We start from the raw sequence: 24,383 nt of genomic DNA on the forward strand, positions 1-24,383 counted from the left end.
TGTTATATTTTTTTGCCAAAATGTTTAACTTTCCACCAAAAATCCATCAGTATCAAGTTGCTATAATAATTTTGTTTAAATTTAGCTCAGAAAATTTAAATGAAATGTAAATGTCATTGTAAGATTGGTTGTACAACAAATCACATTACCATTCGGATAACTTCAAATTGGTTTTATAATGGATAATTGTCCGTCGCCGAAGAGACAAATTTATATCGGCATAGTCGTCAAGCCGCCGCCGGAGGTAAAAAAATAGTGTCAGCCGCCGCCGACAAAAATGGGTCGGCTTCATTCTTTGCTTTTAATGGCTATATTTCATAGGCAAATTTGTATCGGCTCAGCGACCAAGCATCCGCCGATGAAAATTGAGTGTCAGCCTACATCGAAAAATATAGTTCGGCTTCATTTTCTGATATGGAACCACTGATCAGTCTTTTTCTAGCTCTTGTCCCCAAATTGAATCGTTTTTTTCCAAAAATCCTCAAAAGATTTAAAAAAAAATTCCCAAAATTTTAGTAATTCTCCATCAAATTCCCACATCCTCAATACAAAAATGTCATCCCCAACCATGAAAGAAAATCCCAAATTTGGAGAAAACTTCCCAATACTGGTAACACTGACTCTGAGCAGCTTCAATAGTTTATTGTGGTTTGTCTACCATAATCAATAATTTAACTAAATTTTCTCTTAAATTTTTCTATATCTTTAATATCGCCTAAGAGAAACTTCACCCGAATTTTGATTTGTATCTTCCCATTAGCAAATTTCGTTGAATTAACCGTTAAATTAAAATTTTAAAAATTCCCACCACAAATTTCGTTTTTGTTTTTCGCTTGTGAAGTTTAACAGACATACAACATACATGCTGACATACCTTATGGTTAATGCCAAAAGCCTCATATAAAACTCCACAAATAAAATCCGAAACAGTAAAAGCAACAAGATACGTTTTAATTTTTTTGTTTGTGTACAATAAAATCCAATTCGAAAAACGATGCGCCGGGACATTAAAATAAAGAAACTGCCGCAAAATCAACTTAAGATGAATTCTTGGAAAAATATTTCAAAGATATTTTGGCACTTTGTTTTTTTAATTAAGTATGAAGTTTAGATTGCTTTTAAGGTCTATTTATGTAGACGGTATGATGATGACGCGGCAGTGCACAGTGATGTGAAAAGACGAAAATTTTGTTACAATTTTATTTCTATAAAAATTTTGTAAAAATTTTAATTCTATAGAAAATGTTCGCAAAATTTTATTTCTATAGGAAATTTTCGCAATTTTTTTTTCTATAGAAAATTTTCTCAAACTTTTATTTCTATAGAAAATTTTGTCAATTTGTAATTCTACAGATTTTTTTTCAAAATTTTATTTTAATAGAAAAATTTCTCAAGTTTTTTTCTATAGAAAATGTTCTCAAAATTTTATTTCTATAGAAAATTTTCGCAAATTTTTATTTTTATAGAAAATGTTTGCACAATTTTATTTCTATAGAAAATTTTGTCAATTTATTTTTTCTATAGAAAATTTTCTCAAAATTTTATTTATATAAAAAATTTTGTTAACATTTTATTTCTATAGAAAATTTTGACAAAATTTTATTTGTATAGATAATTTTGTCAAAATTTTATTTTCATAGAGAATGTTGTCAAAATTTCATTTCTATAGAAATTTTTTGCAAAATTTTATTTCTATGGAAAATTTTGTCAATTAATTTCTTCTGTAGAAAATGTTCTCAAAATTTTATTTCTATAGAAAATTATGTCAACAATTTATTTTTATAGAAAATTTTCTCAAAATTTTATTTCTATAGAAAATTTTATTTAATTAGAAAATTTCCTCAAAATTTTATTTCTATATAAAATTTTGTCAAAATGTTATTGTGTAGAAAATTTTATTTTTATAGAAAATTGTGTTAAAATTTTATTTCTATAAAAAAATTTTGTCATAATTTTATTTTTATAGAAAAGTTTGTCAAAATTTTATTTCTATAGAAAATTTTCTCAAAATTGTATGTCTATAGAAAATGTTGTCAAAATTTTATTTCTATAAAAATATGTCTCAAAATTTTACTTCTATAGAAAAGTTTGCCAAAATTTTATTACTATAGAAAATTTTGTCAAAATTTTATTTCTATATAAAATGTCAAAATTTTATTTCTATAAAAATATGTCTCAAAATTTTACTTCTACAGAAAAGTTTGGCAAAATTTTATTTCCATACAAAATCTTGTCAAAATTCTTTTTCTATAGAAAATTTTCGCAAAATTTTTTTTTTCTATACAAAATTTTCTCAAACTTTTATTTCTATAGAAAATTTTGTAAATTTGTAATTCTATAGAAATTTTGTTCAAAATTTTATTTCTATAGAAAATTTTCGCAAAATTTTATTTCTATAGAAAATTTTTGCATAATTTTATTTCTATAGAAAATTTTGTCAATTTATTTTTTCTATAGAAAATTTTCTCAAAATTTTATTTATATAAAAAATTTTGTTAACATTTTATTTCTAAAATTTTGACAAAATTTTATTTGTATAGATAATTTTGTCAAAATTTTATTTCCATAGAGAATTTTGTCGAAAATTTATTTCTATAGAAATTTTTTGCAAAATTTTATTTCTATAGAAAATTTTGTCAATTTATTTCTTCTGTAGAAAATTTTCCCAAAATTTTATTTCTATAGAAAATTATGTCAACAATTTATTTTTATAGAAAATTTTCTCAAAATTTTATTTCTATAGAAAATTTTCGCAAAATTTTACTTCTATAGAATATTTTCTCAAAATTTTATTTCTTAGAAAATTTTCTGAAAATTTTATTTCTATAGAAAATTGTGTCAAAATTTTATTTCTATAGAAAATTGTGTCAAAATTTTATTTCTATTGAAAATTTTGTTAAAATTTTATTTTTATAGGAAATGTTCTAAAAATTGTATTTCTATAGAAAATTTTGTCAAAATTTTATTTCTATAGAAAATTTTCACAAAATTTTATTTCTAGAGATAATTTTATTTAGTTAGAAAATTTCCTCAAAATTTTATTTTTATATAAAATGTTGTCATTTTTCTAAGGAATAACATCCTTAGAAAATTTTATTTCTGTAGAAAATTTTGTCAAAATTTTATTTCTATAGAACATTTTGTCAAAATTTTATTTCTATAGAAAATTTTGTCAAAAATTTTATTTCTATAGGAAATTTTCACAAAATTTTATTTCTATGGAAGATTTTGTCAAAATGTTATTTCTATATAAAATTTCCGCAAAATTTTAATTCTATAGAAAATTTTGTCAAAATTTTATTTCTATAAAAAATTTTGTCAAATTTTTATTTCTATAGAAAATTTTGTCAAAATTTTATTTCTATATTAAATTTTCTCAAAATTTTATTTCTATAGAAAATTTTGCCAAATTTTTATTTCTATAGAAAATTTAAATGAAATGTAAATGTGATGGTAAGATTGGTTGTACAACAAATCACATTACCATTCGGATAACTTCAAATTGATTTTATAATGGATAATTGTCCGTCGCCGAAGAGACAAATTTATATCGGCATAGTCGTCAAGCCGCCGCCGGAGGTAAAAAAATAGTGTCAGCCGCCGCCGACAAAAATGGGTCGGCTTCATTCTCTGCTTTTAATGGCTATATTTCATAGGCAAATTTGTATTTCCGCAAAATTTTAATTCTATAGAAAATTTTGTCAAAATTTTATTTCTATATTAAATTTTCTCAAAATTTTATTTCTATAAAAAATTTTGCCAAATTTTTATTTCTATAGAAAATTTTGTAAAAAGTTTATTTCTATAGAACATTTTGCCAAAAATTGTATTTTTATAGAAAATTTTGTAAAAAGTTTATTTTTGCCAAAAATTGTATATTTATAGAAAATTTTGTCAAAATTTTATTTCTATAGAACATTTTGCCAAAATTTTAGTTCTATAGAAGATTTTGTCAAAATTTTATTTCTATAAAAAATTTTGTCAAAATTTTATTTCTATAGAAAATTTTGTCAAAATTTTATTTCTATAGAAAATTTTGTCAAAATTTTTATTTCTATAGAAAATATCCGCAAAATTTTAATTCTATAGAAAATTTTGTCAAAATTTTATTTCTATATTAAATTTTCTCAAAATTTTATTTCTATAGAAAATTTTGCCAAATATTTATTTCTATAGAAAATTTTGTAAAAAGTTTATTTTTGCCAAAAATTGTATCTTTATAGAAAATTTTGTCAAAATTTTATTTCTATAGAACATTTTGCCAAAATTTTATTTCTATAGAAGATTTTGTCAAAATTTTATTTCTATAAAAAATTTTGTCAAAATTTTATTTCTATAGAAAATTTTGTCAAAATTTTATTTCTTTAGAAAATTTTGTCAACATTTTACTTCTATAGAAAATTTTGTCACAATTTTATTTCTATAGAAAATTTTGTCAAAATGTTATTTCTATAGAACATTTTGTCAAAATTTCTATAGAACATTTTGTCAAAATTTCTATAGAAAATTTTGTAAAACTTGTATTTCTCTAAATTTTATTTCTTTAGATAATTTTGTCAAATAGAAAATGTTCTGAAACTTTTATTTCTATATAAAATTTTTTCAAGATTTTATTTCATAGAAAATTTTCTGAATATTTTATTTTTATAGAAAATTTTCGCAAAATTTTATTTGTATAGAAAATTGTTATCAATTTTTTGTTTTCTTTAGAAAATTTTCTCAAAATTCTATTTCTATAGCAAATTTTCGCAAATTTTTTTTTTCTATAGATAATTTTCTGAAAATTTTATTTCTATAGAAAATTGTGTCAACATTTTATTTCTATAGAAAATGTAGTCAAAATTTTATTTCTATAGAAAATTTTCACAAAATTTAATTTCTTTAGAAATTCTGTTAATGTATAGCCAGGACCACTGTGCGATGTTGTTTTGCTCTTGGAGCTTCAAAGAAACATACCGTTGAACAGAGTTTTTGTTTTGCTTTTATCTTCCATTTTTGTTACCGGTTTCGCTAAAAAACCATTCCGTTTAGACAGTGGGATGTATATTCATAATGTTAACGTGTTTATGAGAACTCTTCAGGAAAATGGACAAGACGTCTTTAGTGCTTCTTTTTGCGATATATTGCGGCTTATACTTTCGGATACACTGTCTGCATACGAAATACCATGGGCAACAGCCAACCATTCTACTTCTAACTGCGCGGGGCAATGCTATAAGACATCAAGGTATGCGGACATTTAGCTCCCACTTTGGTTTTTGAGGTAGACTCAAGACCCAATATACAGACAGTTCCCAGACATGAAAGCATAATTTCGAGAATTTGTGGTAAATCAGAGAGCAAAAGAGGTAAGGGAAGTTACTTTAGAGAAGAATTCTTGGCATGTGGAGTACAGTAAAAATGTAAACAAGTTTTTTTTACATAATGTCGGATTTTGTCATAGTATCGGTAGCTATCAATGCTTCCACCTCAACGCTGTTTGATGCGATGCAAGTCTTCGTTTTTGTCAAGGCTAAGGAATTTATCTTCAACTTACACCGGAGTCTTCTGTTCCACACCATGTTTTGAAAAGTCTCATTGAGGAAAACAACCAGACATAGGACCACATTCCTTACTAAAAAAAAAAAGACTAAAAGAGCGAAGTGGGCAGAAAATTTTATTGCAGCATCTATTTTGCTTAGGTTGGGTATATTTGTTGTGGTAAAACCTCTGCCAGCAGAGATCTTATTGAAGATGATGATGATGGCGGGAAATGTACAAATTCTTAGTTTATGGGAGAAATGTTAAAAAATAACAATGGGCTGGATTAATATTGGAAAAATATATCTCCTATAGCTACACATGTTATGCTTACCATGAAGTGCTCTAACCTAAGGACCATCCCTTTAAGAATTTTTTTGGTAATCTTTAATGAATTTACTATGAAATAATAATTGTTAAGTTATTTCAAGAAAAAAGAATTTCCACGTGACCAGGTGACAACAATGCCTAGTAGTGAATTGCAAAATTTGTTAAGCGGTGTGCAACACTATCCCATTTTCCACCAAGGACTTCGAATATTGTTCACTCATAGAAAAAATCATGAACGACACGCTCATTTCAAAACGATCCGTTCATGAAAGTGTATCATGTGGTGTCAAACGGAGAACAGGCTGTGTTAATCTGACAACGATTAAATGACACCATGCGTTGTCAAAACAATAACCAGCGTTCATGATCTGAAAACGTAATGGTTACGGATTTATAAACAAAACTAATAACAAAATTTCCGCTACCCATGACTCGAACCTGCACCATATGCGTTAACGCCTTAGGCCATTATGCCACCACCAGTGTTGCCATACGAACGTCTAATGAATATTTTAAGACTTTTCATGGTCAACGAAAAACGAAAGCCAATCATGAAATCGTGAAAGCCCGTGGTCGAAACTGTGAACATTACGTTTTGATTTTTTGTGAACGTTTCCGTTTCATTTGGTCACCGTCCGTTCACGATTTTGGAACGTAATTTTTTAATGGCCAAAGAAAAACGAATAACATTCATGAAATCGTAAACGCCCGTAGACGAAATCGCGAACATTCCGTTTTGATTTTTCGTGAACGTTTCCGTTTCATTTTGTCGCCGTCCGTTCACGATTTTGGAACGTAATTTTTTTCTATTAGTGTTGGCCTTTCGCTATGGTTATATTTGCACACTTATTCGGTTGACCTCGAATTTTCCATAAAATATAAGCAACCCAACGAAAACTGTTTTTTTTTTTATTCAGAAATGATGCAAAATTTGGTTCAGAAGCGATGAACTTATCATAGAACAGATATTCACCATTTCAAAAGTCGTTGCACTGAATTTGCATCACTTCTTAAGGTTTTGAATGTGAATAAAAAAAATCTGCTATATTTTACCAAATAAAAAATTGTTTTAAGATTTTTGATACATTTTAGCGATTATCTGAAACGTTTGAACTTAAATATTTCCAAAAAGTTTCAAATTTCCCCAGAAGGGTAATTAGCACGTTACCATATGGTAATATCTATCTAAAGCAGCTAATAGAATTGCCAGGTTTAACTCTTTATAAAACGATGTTTCTTTGACAAAAATTTCCATAGAAATTAAATTTTTTGAATTTTTTTTTATAGAAATACAATTTTGAGAAAATTTTCTATAGAAATAAAATTTTGATAAATTTTCCACAGAAATAAAATTTTGAAAAAAATTTCTTAGAAATAAAAGTTTGATAAATTTTCCACAGAAATAAAATTTTGACAAATTTTTCTATAGAAATAACATTTTGACAAAATTTTCTATAGAAATAAAATTTTTACAAAATTTTCTATAGAAATAAATTTAAAAAAACTAATTCTTTAGAAATACAATTTTGAGAAAATTTTCTATAGAAATAAAATTTGAACAAAATTTTGTATAGAAATAAAATTTTAACAAAATTTTCTATAGAAATAAAATTTTAACAAAATTTTCTATAGAAATAAAATTTTAACAAAATTTTCTAAAGAACTAAAATTTGGACAGAATTGTGTTTAGAAATAAAATTTTGACAAAAAATTTCCATAAAAATAAAATTTTGACAAAAAAATTCTATAGAAATAAAATTTAGATAAAATATTCTATAGAAATAAAAATTTGACAAAATTTTTTATAGAAATAAAATTTTGACAAAACTTTCTGTAGAAATAAAATTTTGAAAAAAATTTCTATTGAATATAAAAAAATTTCTATAAAAATAAAATTTTGAAAAAATGTAGAAAAATGTAGAAAAAATTTTCTATAGAAATAAAATTTAGAGAACATTTTTTGTAGAAATATAATTTTGAAAAAATTTTTTATTGAAATAAAATTTTGAGAAAATTTTCTATAGAAATAAAATTTAGAAAATATAGAAAATTTTGTATAGAAATACATTTTTGACAAAATTTTCTATAGAAATAAAATTTTGACAAAATTTTCCATAGAAATAAAATGTTGACAAAATTTTCTATAGAAATAAAATTTTGACAAAATTTTCTATAGAAATAAAATTTCGATAAAATTATCTAAACAAATAAAATTTTGCAAAATTTTCTATAGAAATAAAATTTTGCGAAAATTTTCTATGGCAATAAAATTTTGACAAAATTATCTAAAGAAATAAAATTTTAACAAAATTTTTCTATAGAAATAAAATTTTCAGAAAATTTTCTATAGAAATAAAATTTTAACAAAATTTCTATAGAAATAAAATGTTAACAAAATTTGTACACACAAAAAATTTTTTCTCTGATTCAATCACCAAATTAATTGATCCAATTAATTTTTTAATTGAAATGTCTTCAATCACGAAAATGATAGTATCAATCACAGTTTTAATTGGGCATAGAAAAAATTCTTGATTAAAAAATTAATTGATTTTTTCAGCAAAATTCAATTAATTTTTTAATTGATTCAATTAAAAATTTAATTGATGTTGATTGCAAAACGCAATTAATTTATTAATTAAAAAGGGTAACTATTTTTAATTACTTAGTTAGATTGGTTTAGAGTTTTTATTTGGATTAATAAATGATTGTTTGAAATACATTTTTAATTAAAAAAGTAAAAAAAAAAATCAGCACTTTTTTTAACTGAATTAGTCTTCCGAATTTGATTAAAAAGTTAATTGCATCAATTAATTTTTTAATTAAACATTTTAAAAATTTCAATCATTGACTTAATTAACTTAATGTTTCTATCATGATTAAAAAGTTAATTGTATCAATTAATTTATTAATTGAAAAAATTTTCAACTTCAATTAACTTTTTAATTGGAAATATTTTGGTGATATTTTTTTCTGTGTATAGAAATACATTTTTGAAAAAAATTTCCTTAAAAAACAAAATTTTTTGAAAATTTTCTATAGAAATAAAGTTTTGAGAAAATTTTCTATAGAAATAAAATTTTGAGAAAATTTTCTATAGAAATAAAATTTTGAAATAATTTTCTATAAAATTTTGAGAAAATTTTCTATAAAATTTTCTATAGAACTAAAATTTTAAGAAAATTTTCTATAGAAATAAAATGTTAACAAAATGTCGATAGAAATAAAATGTTAACAAAATTTCTATAGAAATACATTTTTGAAAAAAAATTTCCTTAAAAAACAGAATTTTTTAAATTTTTCTATAGAAATAAAACTTGGACAAAATTGTGTATAGAAATAAAATTTTGAGAAAATGTTCAATAAAATTTTGACATAATTTTCAATAGTAAAAAAATTTTGAGCTTAAGACCCTAGCAGTCATAGCTTACAATTATATTTATAATTTTATTGTAAATGTAATTAATTGATAAATAAATAAATAAATAAAAAAATTTTGACAAAATTTTTCTATAGAAGTAAAATTTTGAGAAAATTTTCTATAGGAATAAAATGTTAACAAAATTTCTATAGAAATATATTTTTGAAAAAAATTTCCTTAAAAAACAATTTTTTTTGAAAATTTTCTATAGAAATAAAATTCTGCGAAAATTTTCTATAAAAAAGTTTGGCACAATTTTCTATAGCAATAAAATTTTGACAAAATTTTTCTATAGAAATAAAATTTTGAGAAAATTTTCTATAGAAATAAAATTTTAACAAAATTTCTATAGAAATACATTTTTGAAAAAAAATTCCTTAAAAAAAACAAAATTTTGTGAAAATTTTCTATAGAAATAAAATTTTGTAAAAATTTTCTATACCCGAGTAAAAATTGAGAGATCTAATTTGATACGATTAGATATAAGCAGATCCGAAAAATGGTAAGATCTAATCATATCTAATTACTATGGAATTATATCTGATCAGATCTCAATATTGGCCTAGATCTAATGTCTTAGATATAATCATATCAATCCTTACATATAGTTGGATCTTATGTTAGATCTCGTCACATATGGAATTATATATAATTATATCTTATTCTGTCTCATCATATCTGGGTAAATCTACTTAGATCTAAAGAGGCCAATTATGAGATCTAATCATATCTAATTAGATCCACCAATTTTTACACGGGTAGAAATAAAAATTTGTGAAAATTCTCTATAGAAATTTGAGATTGAAGCACACATGCTTACAATTAGATTTCAAAGGGACAAGATCTTCTTGGTGAATCAAATCACTTGACTCAATATCAATATGTAGAAATCGATAAAAAAAATCCTCTAATATTTAAAGATTTCGTTTTTCACAAATATTTACCCTGAATATTGGTCTACTCTGCATTTGAAAATATGATGATCTATGGAATGCCAATTTCTTAAGCACAACGGTTGCCTTGTAAATAAATGCTTAGATCTTGATTTTTTATACAGACACTTTAGGCAGGAGTATTGTATAGCTGGCCTAGATGCTGTATACAATTCTATAGATGTCCGTCCATATGTCTAGAACGAGTTGTATTGGATTTAATAACGTTTGTTTACTATAAATTCCTGAGAATGCAGTTTCCTTTCGTCTGTATGGATTTGGAGTGGCTGTTGTGTTGTGGCCAATATTAGTAAGCAACAATAAAAAATGTTCCTTTAGATATTTGCTAGAAGTGAACATCATCAACATGGAGTATGTGTGGAGTTTTTTGTTTTTGATGGCCAGAAATGGATACGAAAGACGAAGGAGTCAAAAGAATGTGTTTATACAGACATTTACTCACATACATATATAGGCCTTTATACATACAAACATACCATACATACATATGTTATGACCATGTGTATGTTTAATGTGCATTGGAGTTTCTAAAGTATATTGAACTTGCGCATATTTTTGCTGCGCTGGCGCTGTTTTTCCAGGAACTGTATACATTTTGGGATTGTTATTCTTGATATTGCCGCTCTCCTCTCCTTGGTGTTGTTTTGAGTAGACCACCATCAAACAGTGTACGTACGTTGTTATTCTGGCATAGATTTGACTTCGAACTCTTTTTTGTTGGTGTTGTTGTGTTTCTTTGGTTTGGTTCTTTGGATTGTTTGTTCAGAGCCAGAGTTTTAGTTTTTGGTTTCTGATGAAGTAATTTTTGTTATTCTTTAATTTTGCTCTTATTGTTTTTTGCTAAGATTTGCATTTTTTTGAAAATCATTTTTAAGGTTACTTTTGGCATAGTTGTCGGATTCCTATTATCGGCCATTCAGACTTTTTTTATAAGTGTGACGGATTTGATTATGAATTCGTTTCGTTACAATTAAGTAAACAATTAAATTTTATCATTATTTTAAAATATTCTATATATACAATTTTGACAAAATTTTCTATAGAAATAAAATTTTGCGAAAATTTTCTATAGAAATAAAATTTTGCGAAAATTTTCTATAGAAATAAAATTCTGACAAAATTTTCTATAAAAATAAAATTTTGACAAATTTTCTATAGAAATATAATTTTGACAAAATTTTCTGTAGAAATAAAATTTTAAGAAAATTTTCTATAGAAATAAAATTTTTGAGAAACTTTTCGATAGAAATAAAATTTTCTATAGAAATACAATTTAAGCAAAAATTTCTATAGAAATAAAATTTTGCGAAAATTTTCTATAGAAATAAAATTTTGTCAAAATTTTCTATAAAAATAAAATTTTGACAAATTTTCTATAGAAATATAATTTTGACAAAATTTTCTGTAGAAATAAAATTTTAAGAAAATTTTCTATAGAAATAAAATTTTTGAGAAACTTTTCGATAGAAATAAAATTTTCTATAGAAATACAATTTAGGCAAAAATTTCTATAGGAATAAAATTTTGCGAAAATAATTACGAACCGATATGGACTTTTGCGCTGTAATTAGAGAGCCAAAATTGAAATCGGTTCATAAATATACAATTATGAACCAATATGGACCAATTTTTGTGTGATTGGACATCGATTTATCTGAGACCAATATGGACCTAGTTTGTCATGGTTGTTAGCGGCCATATACTAGCACAATGTACCAAATTTCAACTGAATCGGATGAAATTTGCTGCTCCAAGAGGCTCCAAAAACAAATCAGGGGATCGGTTTATATGGGGCATGGTTGTGAAAGACCATATGGTAACACCACGTACCAAATTTCAGCCGGATCGGATGAAATTTGCTTCTTTTAGAGGCCCCGCAACTCAAATCTGGGGATCGGTTTAATAGGGGGTATATGTATAAATATGGACCGATATGGACCAATTTTTGCAAGGTTGTTAGAGACCATACACTTACACCATGTACCAAATTTCAGCCGGATCGGATGAAATTTGCTTCTTTTAGAGGCCCCGCAACTCAAATCTGGGGATCGGTTTATATGTGGGCTATATATAATTATGGACAGATATGAACCAATTTTTGCCAGGTTGTTAGAGACCACACACTAACACCATGTATCCAAATTTCAGCCGGATCGGATGAAATTTGCTTCTCTTAGAGGATCCGCAAGCCAAATCTGGGGATCGGTTTATATGGGGGCTATACGTAAAAGTGGACCTATATGGCCCATTTGCAATATCATCCGACCTACATCAATAACAACTACTTGTGCCAAGTTTCAAGTCGATAGCTTGTTTCGGTCGGAAGTTAGCGTGATTTCAACAGACGGACGGACGGACATGCTTAGATCGACTCAAACTTTCACCACGACCAAGAATATATATACTTTATGGGGTCTTAGAGCAATATTTCGATGTGTTACAAACAAAATGACAAAGTTAATATGGCCAAAATTTTCTATAGAAATAAAATTTTCTATAAAAATAAAAATTTGAGAAAATTTTCTATAGAAATAAAATTTGGGGGATATTTTCTATAGACATAAAATTTGGAGAAAATTTTCTGTAGAAATAAGGGTTTGCGAAAATTGTCTTTAGAAATAAAATTTTGCGAAAATTTTCTAAAGAAATAAAATTTTGCAAAAATTTTCTTGAGAAATAAAAGTTTGACAAAATTCTCTATAGAAATAAAATTTTGACAAAATTTTCTATAGAAATAAAATTTTGACAAAATTTTCTATAGAAATAACATGTTGACAAAATTTTCTATAGAAATAACATGTTCACAAAATTTTCTATAGAGATAAAATTTTGCGAAAATTTTCTATAAAAATACAATTTTGACAAAATTTTCTATAGAGATAAAATTTTGCGAAAATTTTCTATAGAAATAAAATTTTGCTAAAATTTTCTATAGAAATAAAATTTTGCGAAAATTTTCTATAGAGATAAAATTTTGCGAAAATTTTCTATAGAAATAAAATTTTGACAAAATTTTCTATAGAAATAAAATTTTGACAAAATTTTCTATAGAAATAAAATTTTGACAAAATTTTCTATAGAAATAAAATTTTGACAAAATTTTCTATAGAAATAAAATTTTGACAAAATTTTCTATAGAAATAACATTTTGACAAAATTTTCTATAGAAATAACATTTTGACAAAATTTTCTATAGAGATAAAATTTTGCGAACATTTTCTATAGAAATAAAATTTTGACAAAATTTTCTATAGAGATAAAATTTTGCGAAAATTTTCTATAGAAATAAAATTTTGCTAAAATTTTCTATAGAAATAAAATTTTGACAAAATTTTCTATAGAGATAATATTTTGCAAAAATTTTCTATAGAAGTAAAATTTTGCAAAATAAGATTTTTTTTATTTGGTAATATTCTTGGTAAATTTTTTTTTTACAGAAGTAAAATTTTGACAAAATTTTCTATAGAAATAACATTTTGACAAAATTTTCTATAGAAATAAAATTTTGACAAAATTTTCTATAGAAATAAAATTTTGACAAAATTTTCTATAGAAATAAAATTTTGACAAAATTTTCTATAGAAATAAAATTTTGACAAAATTTTCTATAGAAATAAAATTTTGACAAAATTTTCTATAGAAATAAAATTTTGACAAAATTTTCTATAGAAATAAAATTTTGACAAAATTTTCTATAGAAATAAAATTTTGACAAAATTTTCTATAAAAATAGAATTTTGCGAAAATTTTCTATAGAAATAAAATTTTGCGAAAATTTTCTACTGTAGTAAAATTTTGCAAAATAATTTTTTTTGTTTGGTAGTTGTCTTGGTAAAATTGGCTCCAAATTTTGGTAGATGATTTTCATGAGTTTTTTGGCTACCCTTTTTTTCTGGGCTATCATATATTCAAAAAAATTTGTTTCCATCTTTGCATTCTAAATCAAATTAAATTTTCTTTTGTTGTCAAAAAAAAAATTTCTGTTCTGTGTTTTTTTACTGTTTAAAAATTAACCGTCAGTGTATTTGTCTGTTAAGTCTGTTCAGTAAATTTGTGGTTAAAAATTTATTTACTTACGAAATTAGCGGTGTTTTTCTCTTCTCCATCAAATTGTATTTTGGTTTTGAGCAAATTTGTAAATTTTTGTCAACATTGAAATTGAAAAAAATGATAAGGTATTGATGATTAAAATTCCTAAATTTAAACTATAAATTGAAAACATAGAAGGACTAATTGGAAAATTAAAGGTTGGTAGGGATCCTTGATATCTACCGCCCAATAGCCCAATTAAATAGTAGATTTGATATTGCAGTAATCTGAGATAGCCTTAGCCTTTTTTCTCCCCCCTCATTAGAAACAGCCTTTCATTATATTTGCTCAAGTAGATGCGATCATTTCATAGCTTTTAAACGTGAAATTTTCTTGAGAAGGCCATAAGTTGGAAAATTTATGTTTTTCTTGTTTTTTTTTGTGAAAAATAAATTTAAATTTTATTTAATATAAGAATGTCATAACACAAAATTATGATATTTGATATACCGCGGGGGAGAGAAGAGGAACATGAAAACGGGTCCCACATGGAATTATATTTAGCAAAGATTTCTTTAAAACAAAAATTTTGCATTATGACATTCTTTTGCTTAAGCCTACAAAGAAATTCACAGTCTTGGTGTTTTACGATTTTCTTTTCTTATTCACAGTGTTTCGACATCAAAGATTATAATTAGCGGCATACCGCTGCAAACACGATTCGAAGACATCGAACCTCTTTTGAAGCCTTATGGCATCGTCAAACAATGTGAGGCTGTCTCTAGTAAGGACCCACAGACACAAACTGTTCACATTACATTCGATAATTATGAACAAGCTCAAAGGTATATAATTTATTTGTAGGAAATCTGAAGAACACAATCTCTTGCACAATTTTTTTGGAGGCATACAATGATGATTGTCCTCAAGGCAATTAGAATTAGAGATTTATTAGTTAATGGCAGTTATTTGAAATAGAGAGAAAATTTTCCAAAAAAGAAAAGAAATTGGCCTATTGAACATTATTGGCCTTGGTTTATATGGCCTTTTTGTATTCTTTTTAAATTATCGAAATTATTACAAAATTTAAAACAAAATCCTATTTGGCTTTTAATTTTCCCCAAAAAAAAAAATAATAATCGTTGATATTCCAAACCATTCTATGGACTCTATGAAATAAATTTTTTGCGAAAATTTTCTATAGAAATAAAATTTTGAAAACGTTTTCTATGAAAATTTTCAGAAAAATGTCAACAGAAATAAAATTTTGACAAAATTTTCTATGGAAATAAAATTTTGAGAAAATATTCTATAGAAATCCATTTTTGGAAAAACTTCCTTTAAAAATAAACTTTTGACCAAATTTTTTATATAGAAATAAAATTTTTACACAATTCTCTATAGAAATAAAATGTTGACAAAATTTTCTATAGAAATAAAATTAAAAATATACACTCACAGAAAAAAATAAAAATTTTTGTAAAATTTTATTTTTATAGAAAATTTTTGTAAAATTTTATTTCTACAGAAAATTTTTACAAAATTTTATTTCTATAGTAAAATTTTGCAAAATGTTATTTCTATAGAAAATTTTTACAAAATTTTATTTCTATCGAAAACTTTTACAAAATTTTATTTCTACAGAAGATTTTTGCAAAACTTTATTTCTATAGAAATTTTTTTTTTAATTTTATTTCTATAGAAGATTTTTGCAAAATTTTCTATATATAGAAAATTTTTACAAAATCGTATTTCTATAGAAAATTTTTTTAAAATTGTATTTCTATAGAAAATTTTGTTAAATTTGTAATTTTATATAAAATCTTGTTAAAATTTCATTTCTATACAAAATTTTGTTATAATTGTATTTCTATAGAAAATTTTTTCATAATTTTATTTCTATGGAAAAATTTTGCAAAATTTTATTTCTATAGAAAGTTGTTGCAAAATTTTATTTCTATAGAAGATTTTTGCAAAATTTTCTTTGTATAGAAAATTTTTACAAAATTGTATTTCTATAGAAAATTTTTTTAAAATTGTATTTTTATAGAAAATTTTGTTAAAATTGTATTTTTATAGAAAATTTTGTTAAAATTTTATTTCTACACAAAATTTTATTAAATTGTATTTCTATAGAAAATTTTTGCAAAATTTTATTTCTATAGAAAGTTTTTGCAAAATTTTATTTCTATAGAAAATTTTTGCACGATTTTATTTCTATAAAAAATTTTGTTAAAATTGTTTTTCTATAGAAAATTTTTGCAAAATTTTATTTCTATAGAAAATTTTTACAAAATTTTATTTCTATAGAAAATTGTTGCAAAAATTTTATTTCTATAGAAAATTTTTGCAAAATTTTATATCTATAGAAATTTTTGTCAAAATTTTATTTCTATAGACAATTTTTGCAAAATTTTATTTCTATAGAAAATTTTTGCCAAATTTTATTTCTATAAAAAATTTCTTTAAAATTGTGTTTCTATCGAAAATTTTTAAAAAATTTTATTTCTATAGAAAATTGTCATTTTTTTTATTTTCTAGAAAATTATGTCAAAATATTTCTATAGAAAATTTTATTTCTATAAAAAATTTTTACAAAATTTTCTATAGAAATTTTTATTTCTATAAAAAATTTTTACAAAATTTTATTTTTATAGAAAATTTTTGCAAAATTTTATTTTTATAGAAAATGTTTGCAAAATTTTATTTCTATAGAAAATTTTTGCACAATTTTATTTCTATAAAAAATTTCGTTAAAATTGTTTTTCTATAGAAAATTTTTACAAAATTGTTTTTCTATAGAAAATTTTTACAAAATTTTATTTCTATAGAAAATTGTTGCAAAAATTTTATTTCTATAGAAATTTTTTGCAAAATTTTGTTTCCATAGAAAAATTTTTCAAAATTTTATTTCTATAGAAAATTTTTGTTAAAATTTTCTTTCTATAGAAATTTTTGTTAAAATTTTAATTCTATAGAAAAATTTTCAACATTTTATTTCTCTAGAAAATTGTTGCAAAAATTTTATTTGTATAGAAAATTGTTGGCAAAATTTTATTCTATAGAAAATATTTGTAAAATTTTATTTCTATAGAATTTTGCGAAAATTTTTTTGAAGTAAAATTTTGTCAAAATTTTTTATACAAATAAAATTTTGCGAAAATTTTTTTTGAAATAAAATTTTGACAAAATTTCCTATAAAAATAAAATTGTGACAAAATTTCCTATAAAAATAAAATTTTGACAAAATTTTATATAAAAATAAAATTTTACGAAAAATTTCTATAGAAATAAAATTATGACAAAAAATTTTCTATAGAAATAAAATTTTGACAAAATTTTCTATAGAAATGAAATCTTGGCAAAAATTCCTAAAGTAATGAAATTGTGACAAAATTTTCTATAGAAATAAAATTTTGTAAAATTTTTCTATAATAATAAAATTTTTGCAATAATTTTCTATAAAAATAAAATTTTGACAAAATGTTATATAAAAATAAAATTTTACGAAAAATTTCTATAGAAATAAAATTTTGACAAAATTTCTGATAGAAATAAAATTTTGGCAAAATTTTCTATAGAAATGAAATCTTGGCAAAAATTCCTAAAGTAATGAAATTGTGACAAAATTTTCTATAGAAATAAAATTTTTTAAATTTTTAAATTTCTATAGAAATAAAATATAAAATTTTTAAATTTCTATAGAAATAAAATTTAGAAAAAATTTTCTATAGAAATAAAATTTAGAAAAAAAATAATTCTATAGAAATAAAATTTTTGAGAAAATTTTCTATAGCTATGTGGCTTTTAATTTCCCCCCACAAAGAAAAATCCAATCCATTCTATGGACTTTTATAATTTTTTTCTTTAGTATGTTTTGTGTTCTCGTTTCCTTTCGAATAACATAATTTTGTAAAATGTTTCCCAAACTAATGGCAAATCCTCTTCTCATCTCTTTGCAGAGCCGCTGGTGGTTTAAACGGTGTCGAATTTGAAGGCAACAAACTTCACGCAGAACAATTGGATAAAAATCAGCGTCGCACTCAACGTAATCCCAGAAATCCCTATCCCGGTATGCCAGGACCCGGACGTCAAGCGGATTTCCCGCTACGCATTTTGGTCCAGAGTGAAATGGTGGGCGCCATTATTGGTCGTCAAGGCAGTACCATACGCTCAATCACACAACAGAGTCGGGCCCGTGTCGATGTCCATCGAAAGGAGAATGTTGGTTCCCTGGAGAAGGCCATAACAATCTATGGTAATCCCGAAAATTGTACAAACGCTTGTAAACGTATTCTAGAAGTAATGCAACAAGAAGCCAATGCCACAAATAAAGGGTAAGTGGGCCACATTCGTTTTTTTTATGATTTGAGTTTGGCTGATATTTTCCCTTTTTTCGGTTCCAGTGAAATCTGTTTAAAAATTTTGGCTCACAATAATTTAATTGGCCGCATTATTGGCAAGAATGGCAACACCATTAAACGCATCATGCAAGAGACGGACACAAAAATAACTGTCAGTTCCATAAATGACATTAGCAGTTTCAATTTGGAACGCATTATAACCGTTAAAGGAGCCATAGACAATATGTCACGTGCCGAAAATCAAATTAGTTCCAAATTACGCCAGAGCTATGAGAACGACTTGCAGGCCATGGCCCCCCAAAGTGTTATGTTCCCAGGTCTACCGCCAATGGCCATGATGTCGACACCAGGCAATGGTATGATATTCAATCCCAGCATGCCTTATGCCCCCTGTCCCGGCTTTCCAATGTCGAAGACGCCTGCCGCCGCTGTTGTGCCACCTGTCTTCCCCAATGATATGCAGGAAACTACGTACCTTTATATACCGAATAATGCTGTGGGTGCTATTATCGGTACTAAGGGTTCACACATACGCAGTATAATGCGTTTCTCGAATGCTTCGCTGAAGATTGCACCATTGGACAATGATAAACCAGCGGAACAGCAGACAGAGCGTAAGGTGACAATTGTCGGTACGCCGGAGGGTCAATGGAAGGCTCAATATATGATTTTCGAGAAGATGCGTGAAGAGGGCTTCATGAGCGGCACTGATGATGTCCGATTAACAGTGGAGATTTTGGTTGCCAGTTCACAGGTATGAAGAGGCCATAATAGGCTACTGCGGTGATTTAATCAATTAACATTTTTTTTATAGGTTGGACGTATTATTGGCAAGGGAGGTCAGAATGTACGTGAATTGCAACGTGTTACCGGCAGTGTCATCAAATTGCCCGAACATGCGCTGGCGCCAACATCGGGTGGTGATGAAGAAACGCCCGTACACATTATTGGTCCATTCTATAGTGTACAGGTAAGCCTCAACTTTTTTTTTTTGAGGATAAGATCACTCTTGGCAAATATTTAAAAATATACACTCATAGACGACTGTATCTAAATCTGAACCGATTTCAACTAAAATTGTCATAGATATCCAGAACGTTAAGTCTACTCCCTGTAAACAATTTAAAGCAAATCAGGGCAAAACTCTGGCTTCTGGGGCCATATAAGTGTATATCGGGCGAAAGATGTATATGGGAGCTATATCTAAATCTGAACCGATTTCAACCAAATTCAGCACGCTTTACGACACTATCAATTGCATTCCTTGTGCAAAAATTTAAAGCAAATCAGGCTAAAATTCTGGCATCTGGGGCACCGTTGACACAGTTGGTAGAATTCTACCAAAAATGGTCGATTTTTTTACTGTTGGGTAGATTGGTAGAATTCTTGATGCTTTGGTAGATTTTGCAATTTATTCCTCTCGAATTTTAGTTCTATAGAAATAAAATTTTGTAAAAATTTGTTATAGAAATAAAATTTTGTAAAAATTTGTTATAGAAATAAAATTTTGACAAAATATTCTATAGCATAAAATTTTGAAAAAAATTTCTATGGAAATAAAATTTTGCGAACATTTTCTATGGAGATAAAATTTTGCGAAAATTTTCTATAAAAATAAAATTTTGAAAAAATTTCCTATGGAAATAAAATTTTGACAATATTTTCTATAGAAATAAAATTTTGACAAAAATATTGGCAAAATTTTTTGTAGAAATAAAATTTTGACAAAGTTTTCTATAGAAATAATTTTTTTACCAAATTTTCTATAAAAATAAAATTTTTACAAGATTTTCTATAGAAATAACATTTTAACAAAATTTTCTATAAAAATAAAATGTTGACAAAATTTTCTATAGATATGAAATTTTGATAAAAATGTCTATAAATATAATTTTGACAAAATTTTCTAAAGAAATAAAATTTTGACAAAATTTTCTAAAGAAATAAAATTTTGACAAAATTTTGCTATAGAAATAAAATTTTTACAAAAATTTCTATAGAAATAAAATTATGACTAAATTTTCTATAGAAATAAAATTTGGACAAAATTTTCTATAGAAGTAATTATTTTTTACAAAATTTTCTATAAAAATAAAATTTTGACAACATTTTCTATAGAAATATAATTTTGACAAAGTTTTGTATCGAAATAAAATTGTATCGAAATAAAAAAAATCTTGTTGATATTGTTGACCTTTTAACTTAATTTTTATGCATTTTATTTCATAATCTCGCCTATAGGTCTATAAATTAAACTTGAAATTGTTTCGGTTGTCTTCGACCGTTTTCAAAAAAAAAAAAAAATAATAAATAAATAATAACAATAATAATAAAATAATGACAAAATTTTTCATAGAAATAAATTTTGAAAAAATTTTCTTTAGAAATAAAATTTTGACAAAGTTTTGTATAGAAATAAAATTTTGCAAAAAAAGATTTTTTGTTTGTTTTTCGTAAAATTTTCTCCAAATTATGGTAAAATATTTTTTTTCTATAGAAATAACATTTTGACGAAAAGTTTTCTATAGAAATAAAAATATGACAAAAAGTGTTCTATAGAAACAAAATTTTGACAAAATTTTCTACGGAAATAAAATTTTGTAAAAATTTTCTATAGAAATAAAATTTTGACAAAATTTTCAAAAGAAATAAAATTTTGACAAAATTTTCTATAGAAATAAAATTTTGACAAAATTTTCAAAAGAAATAAAATTTTGACAAAATTTTCAAAAGAAATAAAATTTTGTAAAAATTTTCTATAGAAATAAAATTTTGACAAAATTTTCAAAAGAAATAAAATTTTGACAAAAATTTTCTCTAAATTATTGTAGATTATTATTTTCCTATATATAATTATGGACCTATGTGTACCAATTTTTGCATGGTTGTTAGAGACCATATACCATAACTATGTACCAAATTTCAGCCGGATCGGATGAAATTTGCTTCTCTTTGAGGATCCGCAAGCCAAATCTGGGGATCGGTTTATATGGGGGCTATATATAATTATGGACTGATATGGACCAATTTCAGCATGGTTGTTAGAGACCATATGCCAACACCATGTACCAAATTTCGGTCGGATCGGGTGAAATTTGTTTCTCTTTGAGGCTCCGCAAGCCAAATCTGGGGATCGGTTTATATGGGGGCTATATATAATTATGGACCGATATGGACCAATTCTGGCACGGTTGTTGGATACCATATACCAAAACCATGTACCAAATTTCAGCCGGATCGGATGAAATTTGCTTCTCTTTGAGGCTCCGCAAGCCAAATCTGGGGATCGGTTTATATGGGGGCTATATATAATTATGGACCGATGTGGACCAATTCTGGCACGGTTGTTAGAGACCATATACTAACACCATGTTCCAAATTTCAACCGGATCGGATGAAATTTGCTTCTCTTTGAGGCTCCGTAAGCCAAATCGGGGGATCGGTTTATATGGGGGCTATATATAATTATGGACCGATGTGGACCAATTTTTGCATGGTCATTAGAGAACATATACCAATACTATGTACCAAATTTCAGCCGGATCGGATGAAATTTGCTTCTCTTAGATCGACCGCATGCCAAATTTGGGGGTCCGTTTATATGGGGACTATACGAAAAAGTGGACCGATATGAACCAATTTTTGCATGGTTGTTAGAGACCATATGCTAACACCATGTACCAAATTTCAGCCGGATCGGATGAAATTTGCTTCTCTTAGAGCAGTCGCAAGCCAAATTTGGGGGTCCGTTTATATGGGGGCTATACGTAAAAGTGGACCGATATGGCCCATTTGCAATACCATCCGACCTACATCAATAACAACTACTTGTGCCAAGTTTCAAGTCGATAGCTTGTTTCGTTCGGAAGTTAGCGTGATTTCAACAGACGGACGGACGGACGGACATGCTCAGATCGACTCAGAATTTCACCACGACCCAGAATATATATATACTTTATGGGGTCTTAGAGCAATATTTCGATGTGTTACAAACAGAATGACAAAGTTAATATACCCCCCATCCTATGGTGGAGGATATAAAAATTCAATTAAAAATTTAATTGATTCAACAATTTTTTTAGTTGAAACAAAAATCAATCACAAAAATTAGTAGTATCAATTAATTTTTTAATTGGATCAGTTAATTTTGTAATTTACCTTCAATTAATGTTTTAATTGATACTGCTGCGATTGAAGGCATTTCAATTAATAAATTAATTGGATCAGTTAATTTTGTAATTGACCTTCAATTAATGTTTTAATTGTTACTGCTGCGATTGAAGGCATTTCAATTAATAAATTAATTGGATCAGTTAATTTTGTAATTGACCTTCAATTAATGTTTTAATTGTTACTGCTGCGATTGAAGGCATTTCAATTAATAAATTATTTTCTTGAATCAGAAAAAAAATGTTGTTGGTTATATTTCAGCAGCAATGTTTTTCAAAAAATTTTAGCAAACACATTTGCTAATTCAGCATTATTTTTTTGCTATTTCGTTAGGAAAAAAATATTAAAAAAAAATTACATTAAATGCTTTCCCTTTTTCAGCAGACAAGAAGTGAAAAATTTTGTAATGAATAACAATTTTTTTTTTTTGGGTGTAGGTTAATCTCGATACTTTTAGGTTTACTGATTTTCTATGCCCCACAAAAAATTTTGCCAGTGTGATCATATCCTTTTAGAGTGTGAATAAGCATGTTTTTTCTCAATCCTTGAATCCTTTATTTTAGTCTGCTCAAAGACGCATTCGAGCCATGATGTTGTCTACGAATCCCCCACCTGTCACCAAAAAACAAAAAGCTGCCAAAGAACAACAAGCTGCTCAAACATCCTCAGGCAGTGGGTCACAGCAACAACAACAACAGCAGCAACAGCAACAGCAGCAACAATCATCACAGCAGCAATCGCAACAGGGTGCGAGTACAAATCAGTAAGAAACGTAGTAATGTGGGTGTTAAAGCATTTATTAAACTTTATTTTTTAATTTTTAAAATTTATTATTAAAATATTTTTTTTTGTTTACAATTTTTTTAAATAATGCCCCCTCCGCCACACATAGATCTATTTACAACTACAGAGAGAAAAACTAACCTTCTTCAAATTTTTCCCCGTAATTGTTTTCCCCAAATGAAATAATGTTTTATTTTTTTTTTTCTTTAATTAATTTGTAATGAGTATTTCAAGAAAGAAAATCTTCTAAGCATGAAAGATAAATTATACAAGAGAAAAGAGTAAAAACACATTTCTGTAATTTACAAAAAAAAAAAAAATAATCAGAAATATTGAAATCTTAGTTTCCTAGATTTTTTATATGAATCGAAGAAATAGAAACAACAAATGCCCCGCCCCCCGCTCCCACAGAAACCGCATTAAATATTAGATTAAAACACTATGTATTTTTCGAAATAGCATACCATAAATAATAACTTTTCACATATACTATATACATATATACAAATCGTACGAAATCAAATAATACAATTAACTGGCATTATCTATCAGGCTTTCATAGAAAAATAATATATATATATACAAAACAAAAAGAAATAAAAAAATAGGATAATAGCTTGAACTATTATTTATAATTCTATATAAACACGCACTCACCTACATACAACTAATAAAAAGCTTGCTTGTCCTTAACAAAAAAACAAAAACATTTCGGCCATTTTTTTCAAAATTAAAAATTGAAATAGTCATGGAATATAAGAAAATATAGAAAAATTACATCTAAACTATTTGGTAATTCTAAACAAACAAGAT

The 24,383-nt window shown here is 25.6% G+C and overlaps 1 protein-coding gene across 4 annotated transcripts in view; it reads left to right on the forward strand.

Annotated features, from left to right (window-relative positions):
* Positions 1-24,277, forward strand: part of Imp (IGF-II mRNA-binding protein) — a 91,103-nt gene extending 66,826 nt beyond the window's left edge. For 2 of the 4 annotated variants that reach the window (XM_075299011.1, XM_075299012.1), the window contains 4 exons: positions 18,216-18,590; positions 18,660-19,371; positions 19,432-19,587; positions 23,351-24,277. In XM_075299011.1, the coding sequence (XP_075155126.1) occupies positions 18,216-18,590; positions 18,660-19,371; positions 19,432-19,587; positions 23,351-23,554 (1,447 nt within the window). In that variant the 3' untranslated portion in view covers positions 23,555-24,277. Of the gene's footprint in view, positions 1-14,244; positions 14,400-14,924; positions 15,099-18,215; positions 18,591-18,659; positions 19,372-19,431; positions 19,588-23,350 lie in introns of those variants that run through there. The other 2 variants (XM_075299010.1, XM_075299013.1) reach the window with 2 other exon arrangements.
* The last annotated feature ends 106 nt before the right edge of the window (positions 24,278-24,383 follow it).

The sequence above is a fragment of the Haematobia irritans genome, chromosome 3 (assembly GCF_050003625.1).
Source record: "Haematobia irritans isolate KBUSLIRL chromosome 3, ASM5000362v1, whole genome shotgun sequence".
In the NCBI taxonomy this organism is placed as follows: Eukaryota; Metazoa; Arthropoda; class Insecta; order Diptera; family Muscidae; genus Haematobia; species Haematobia irritans.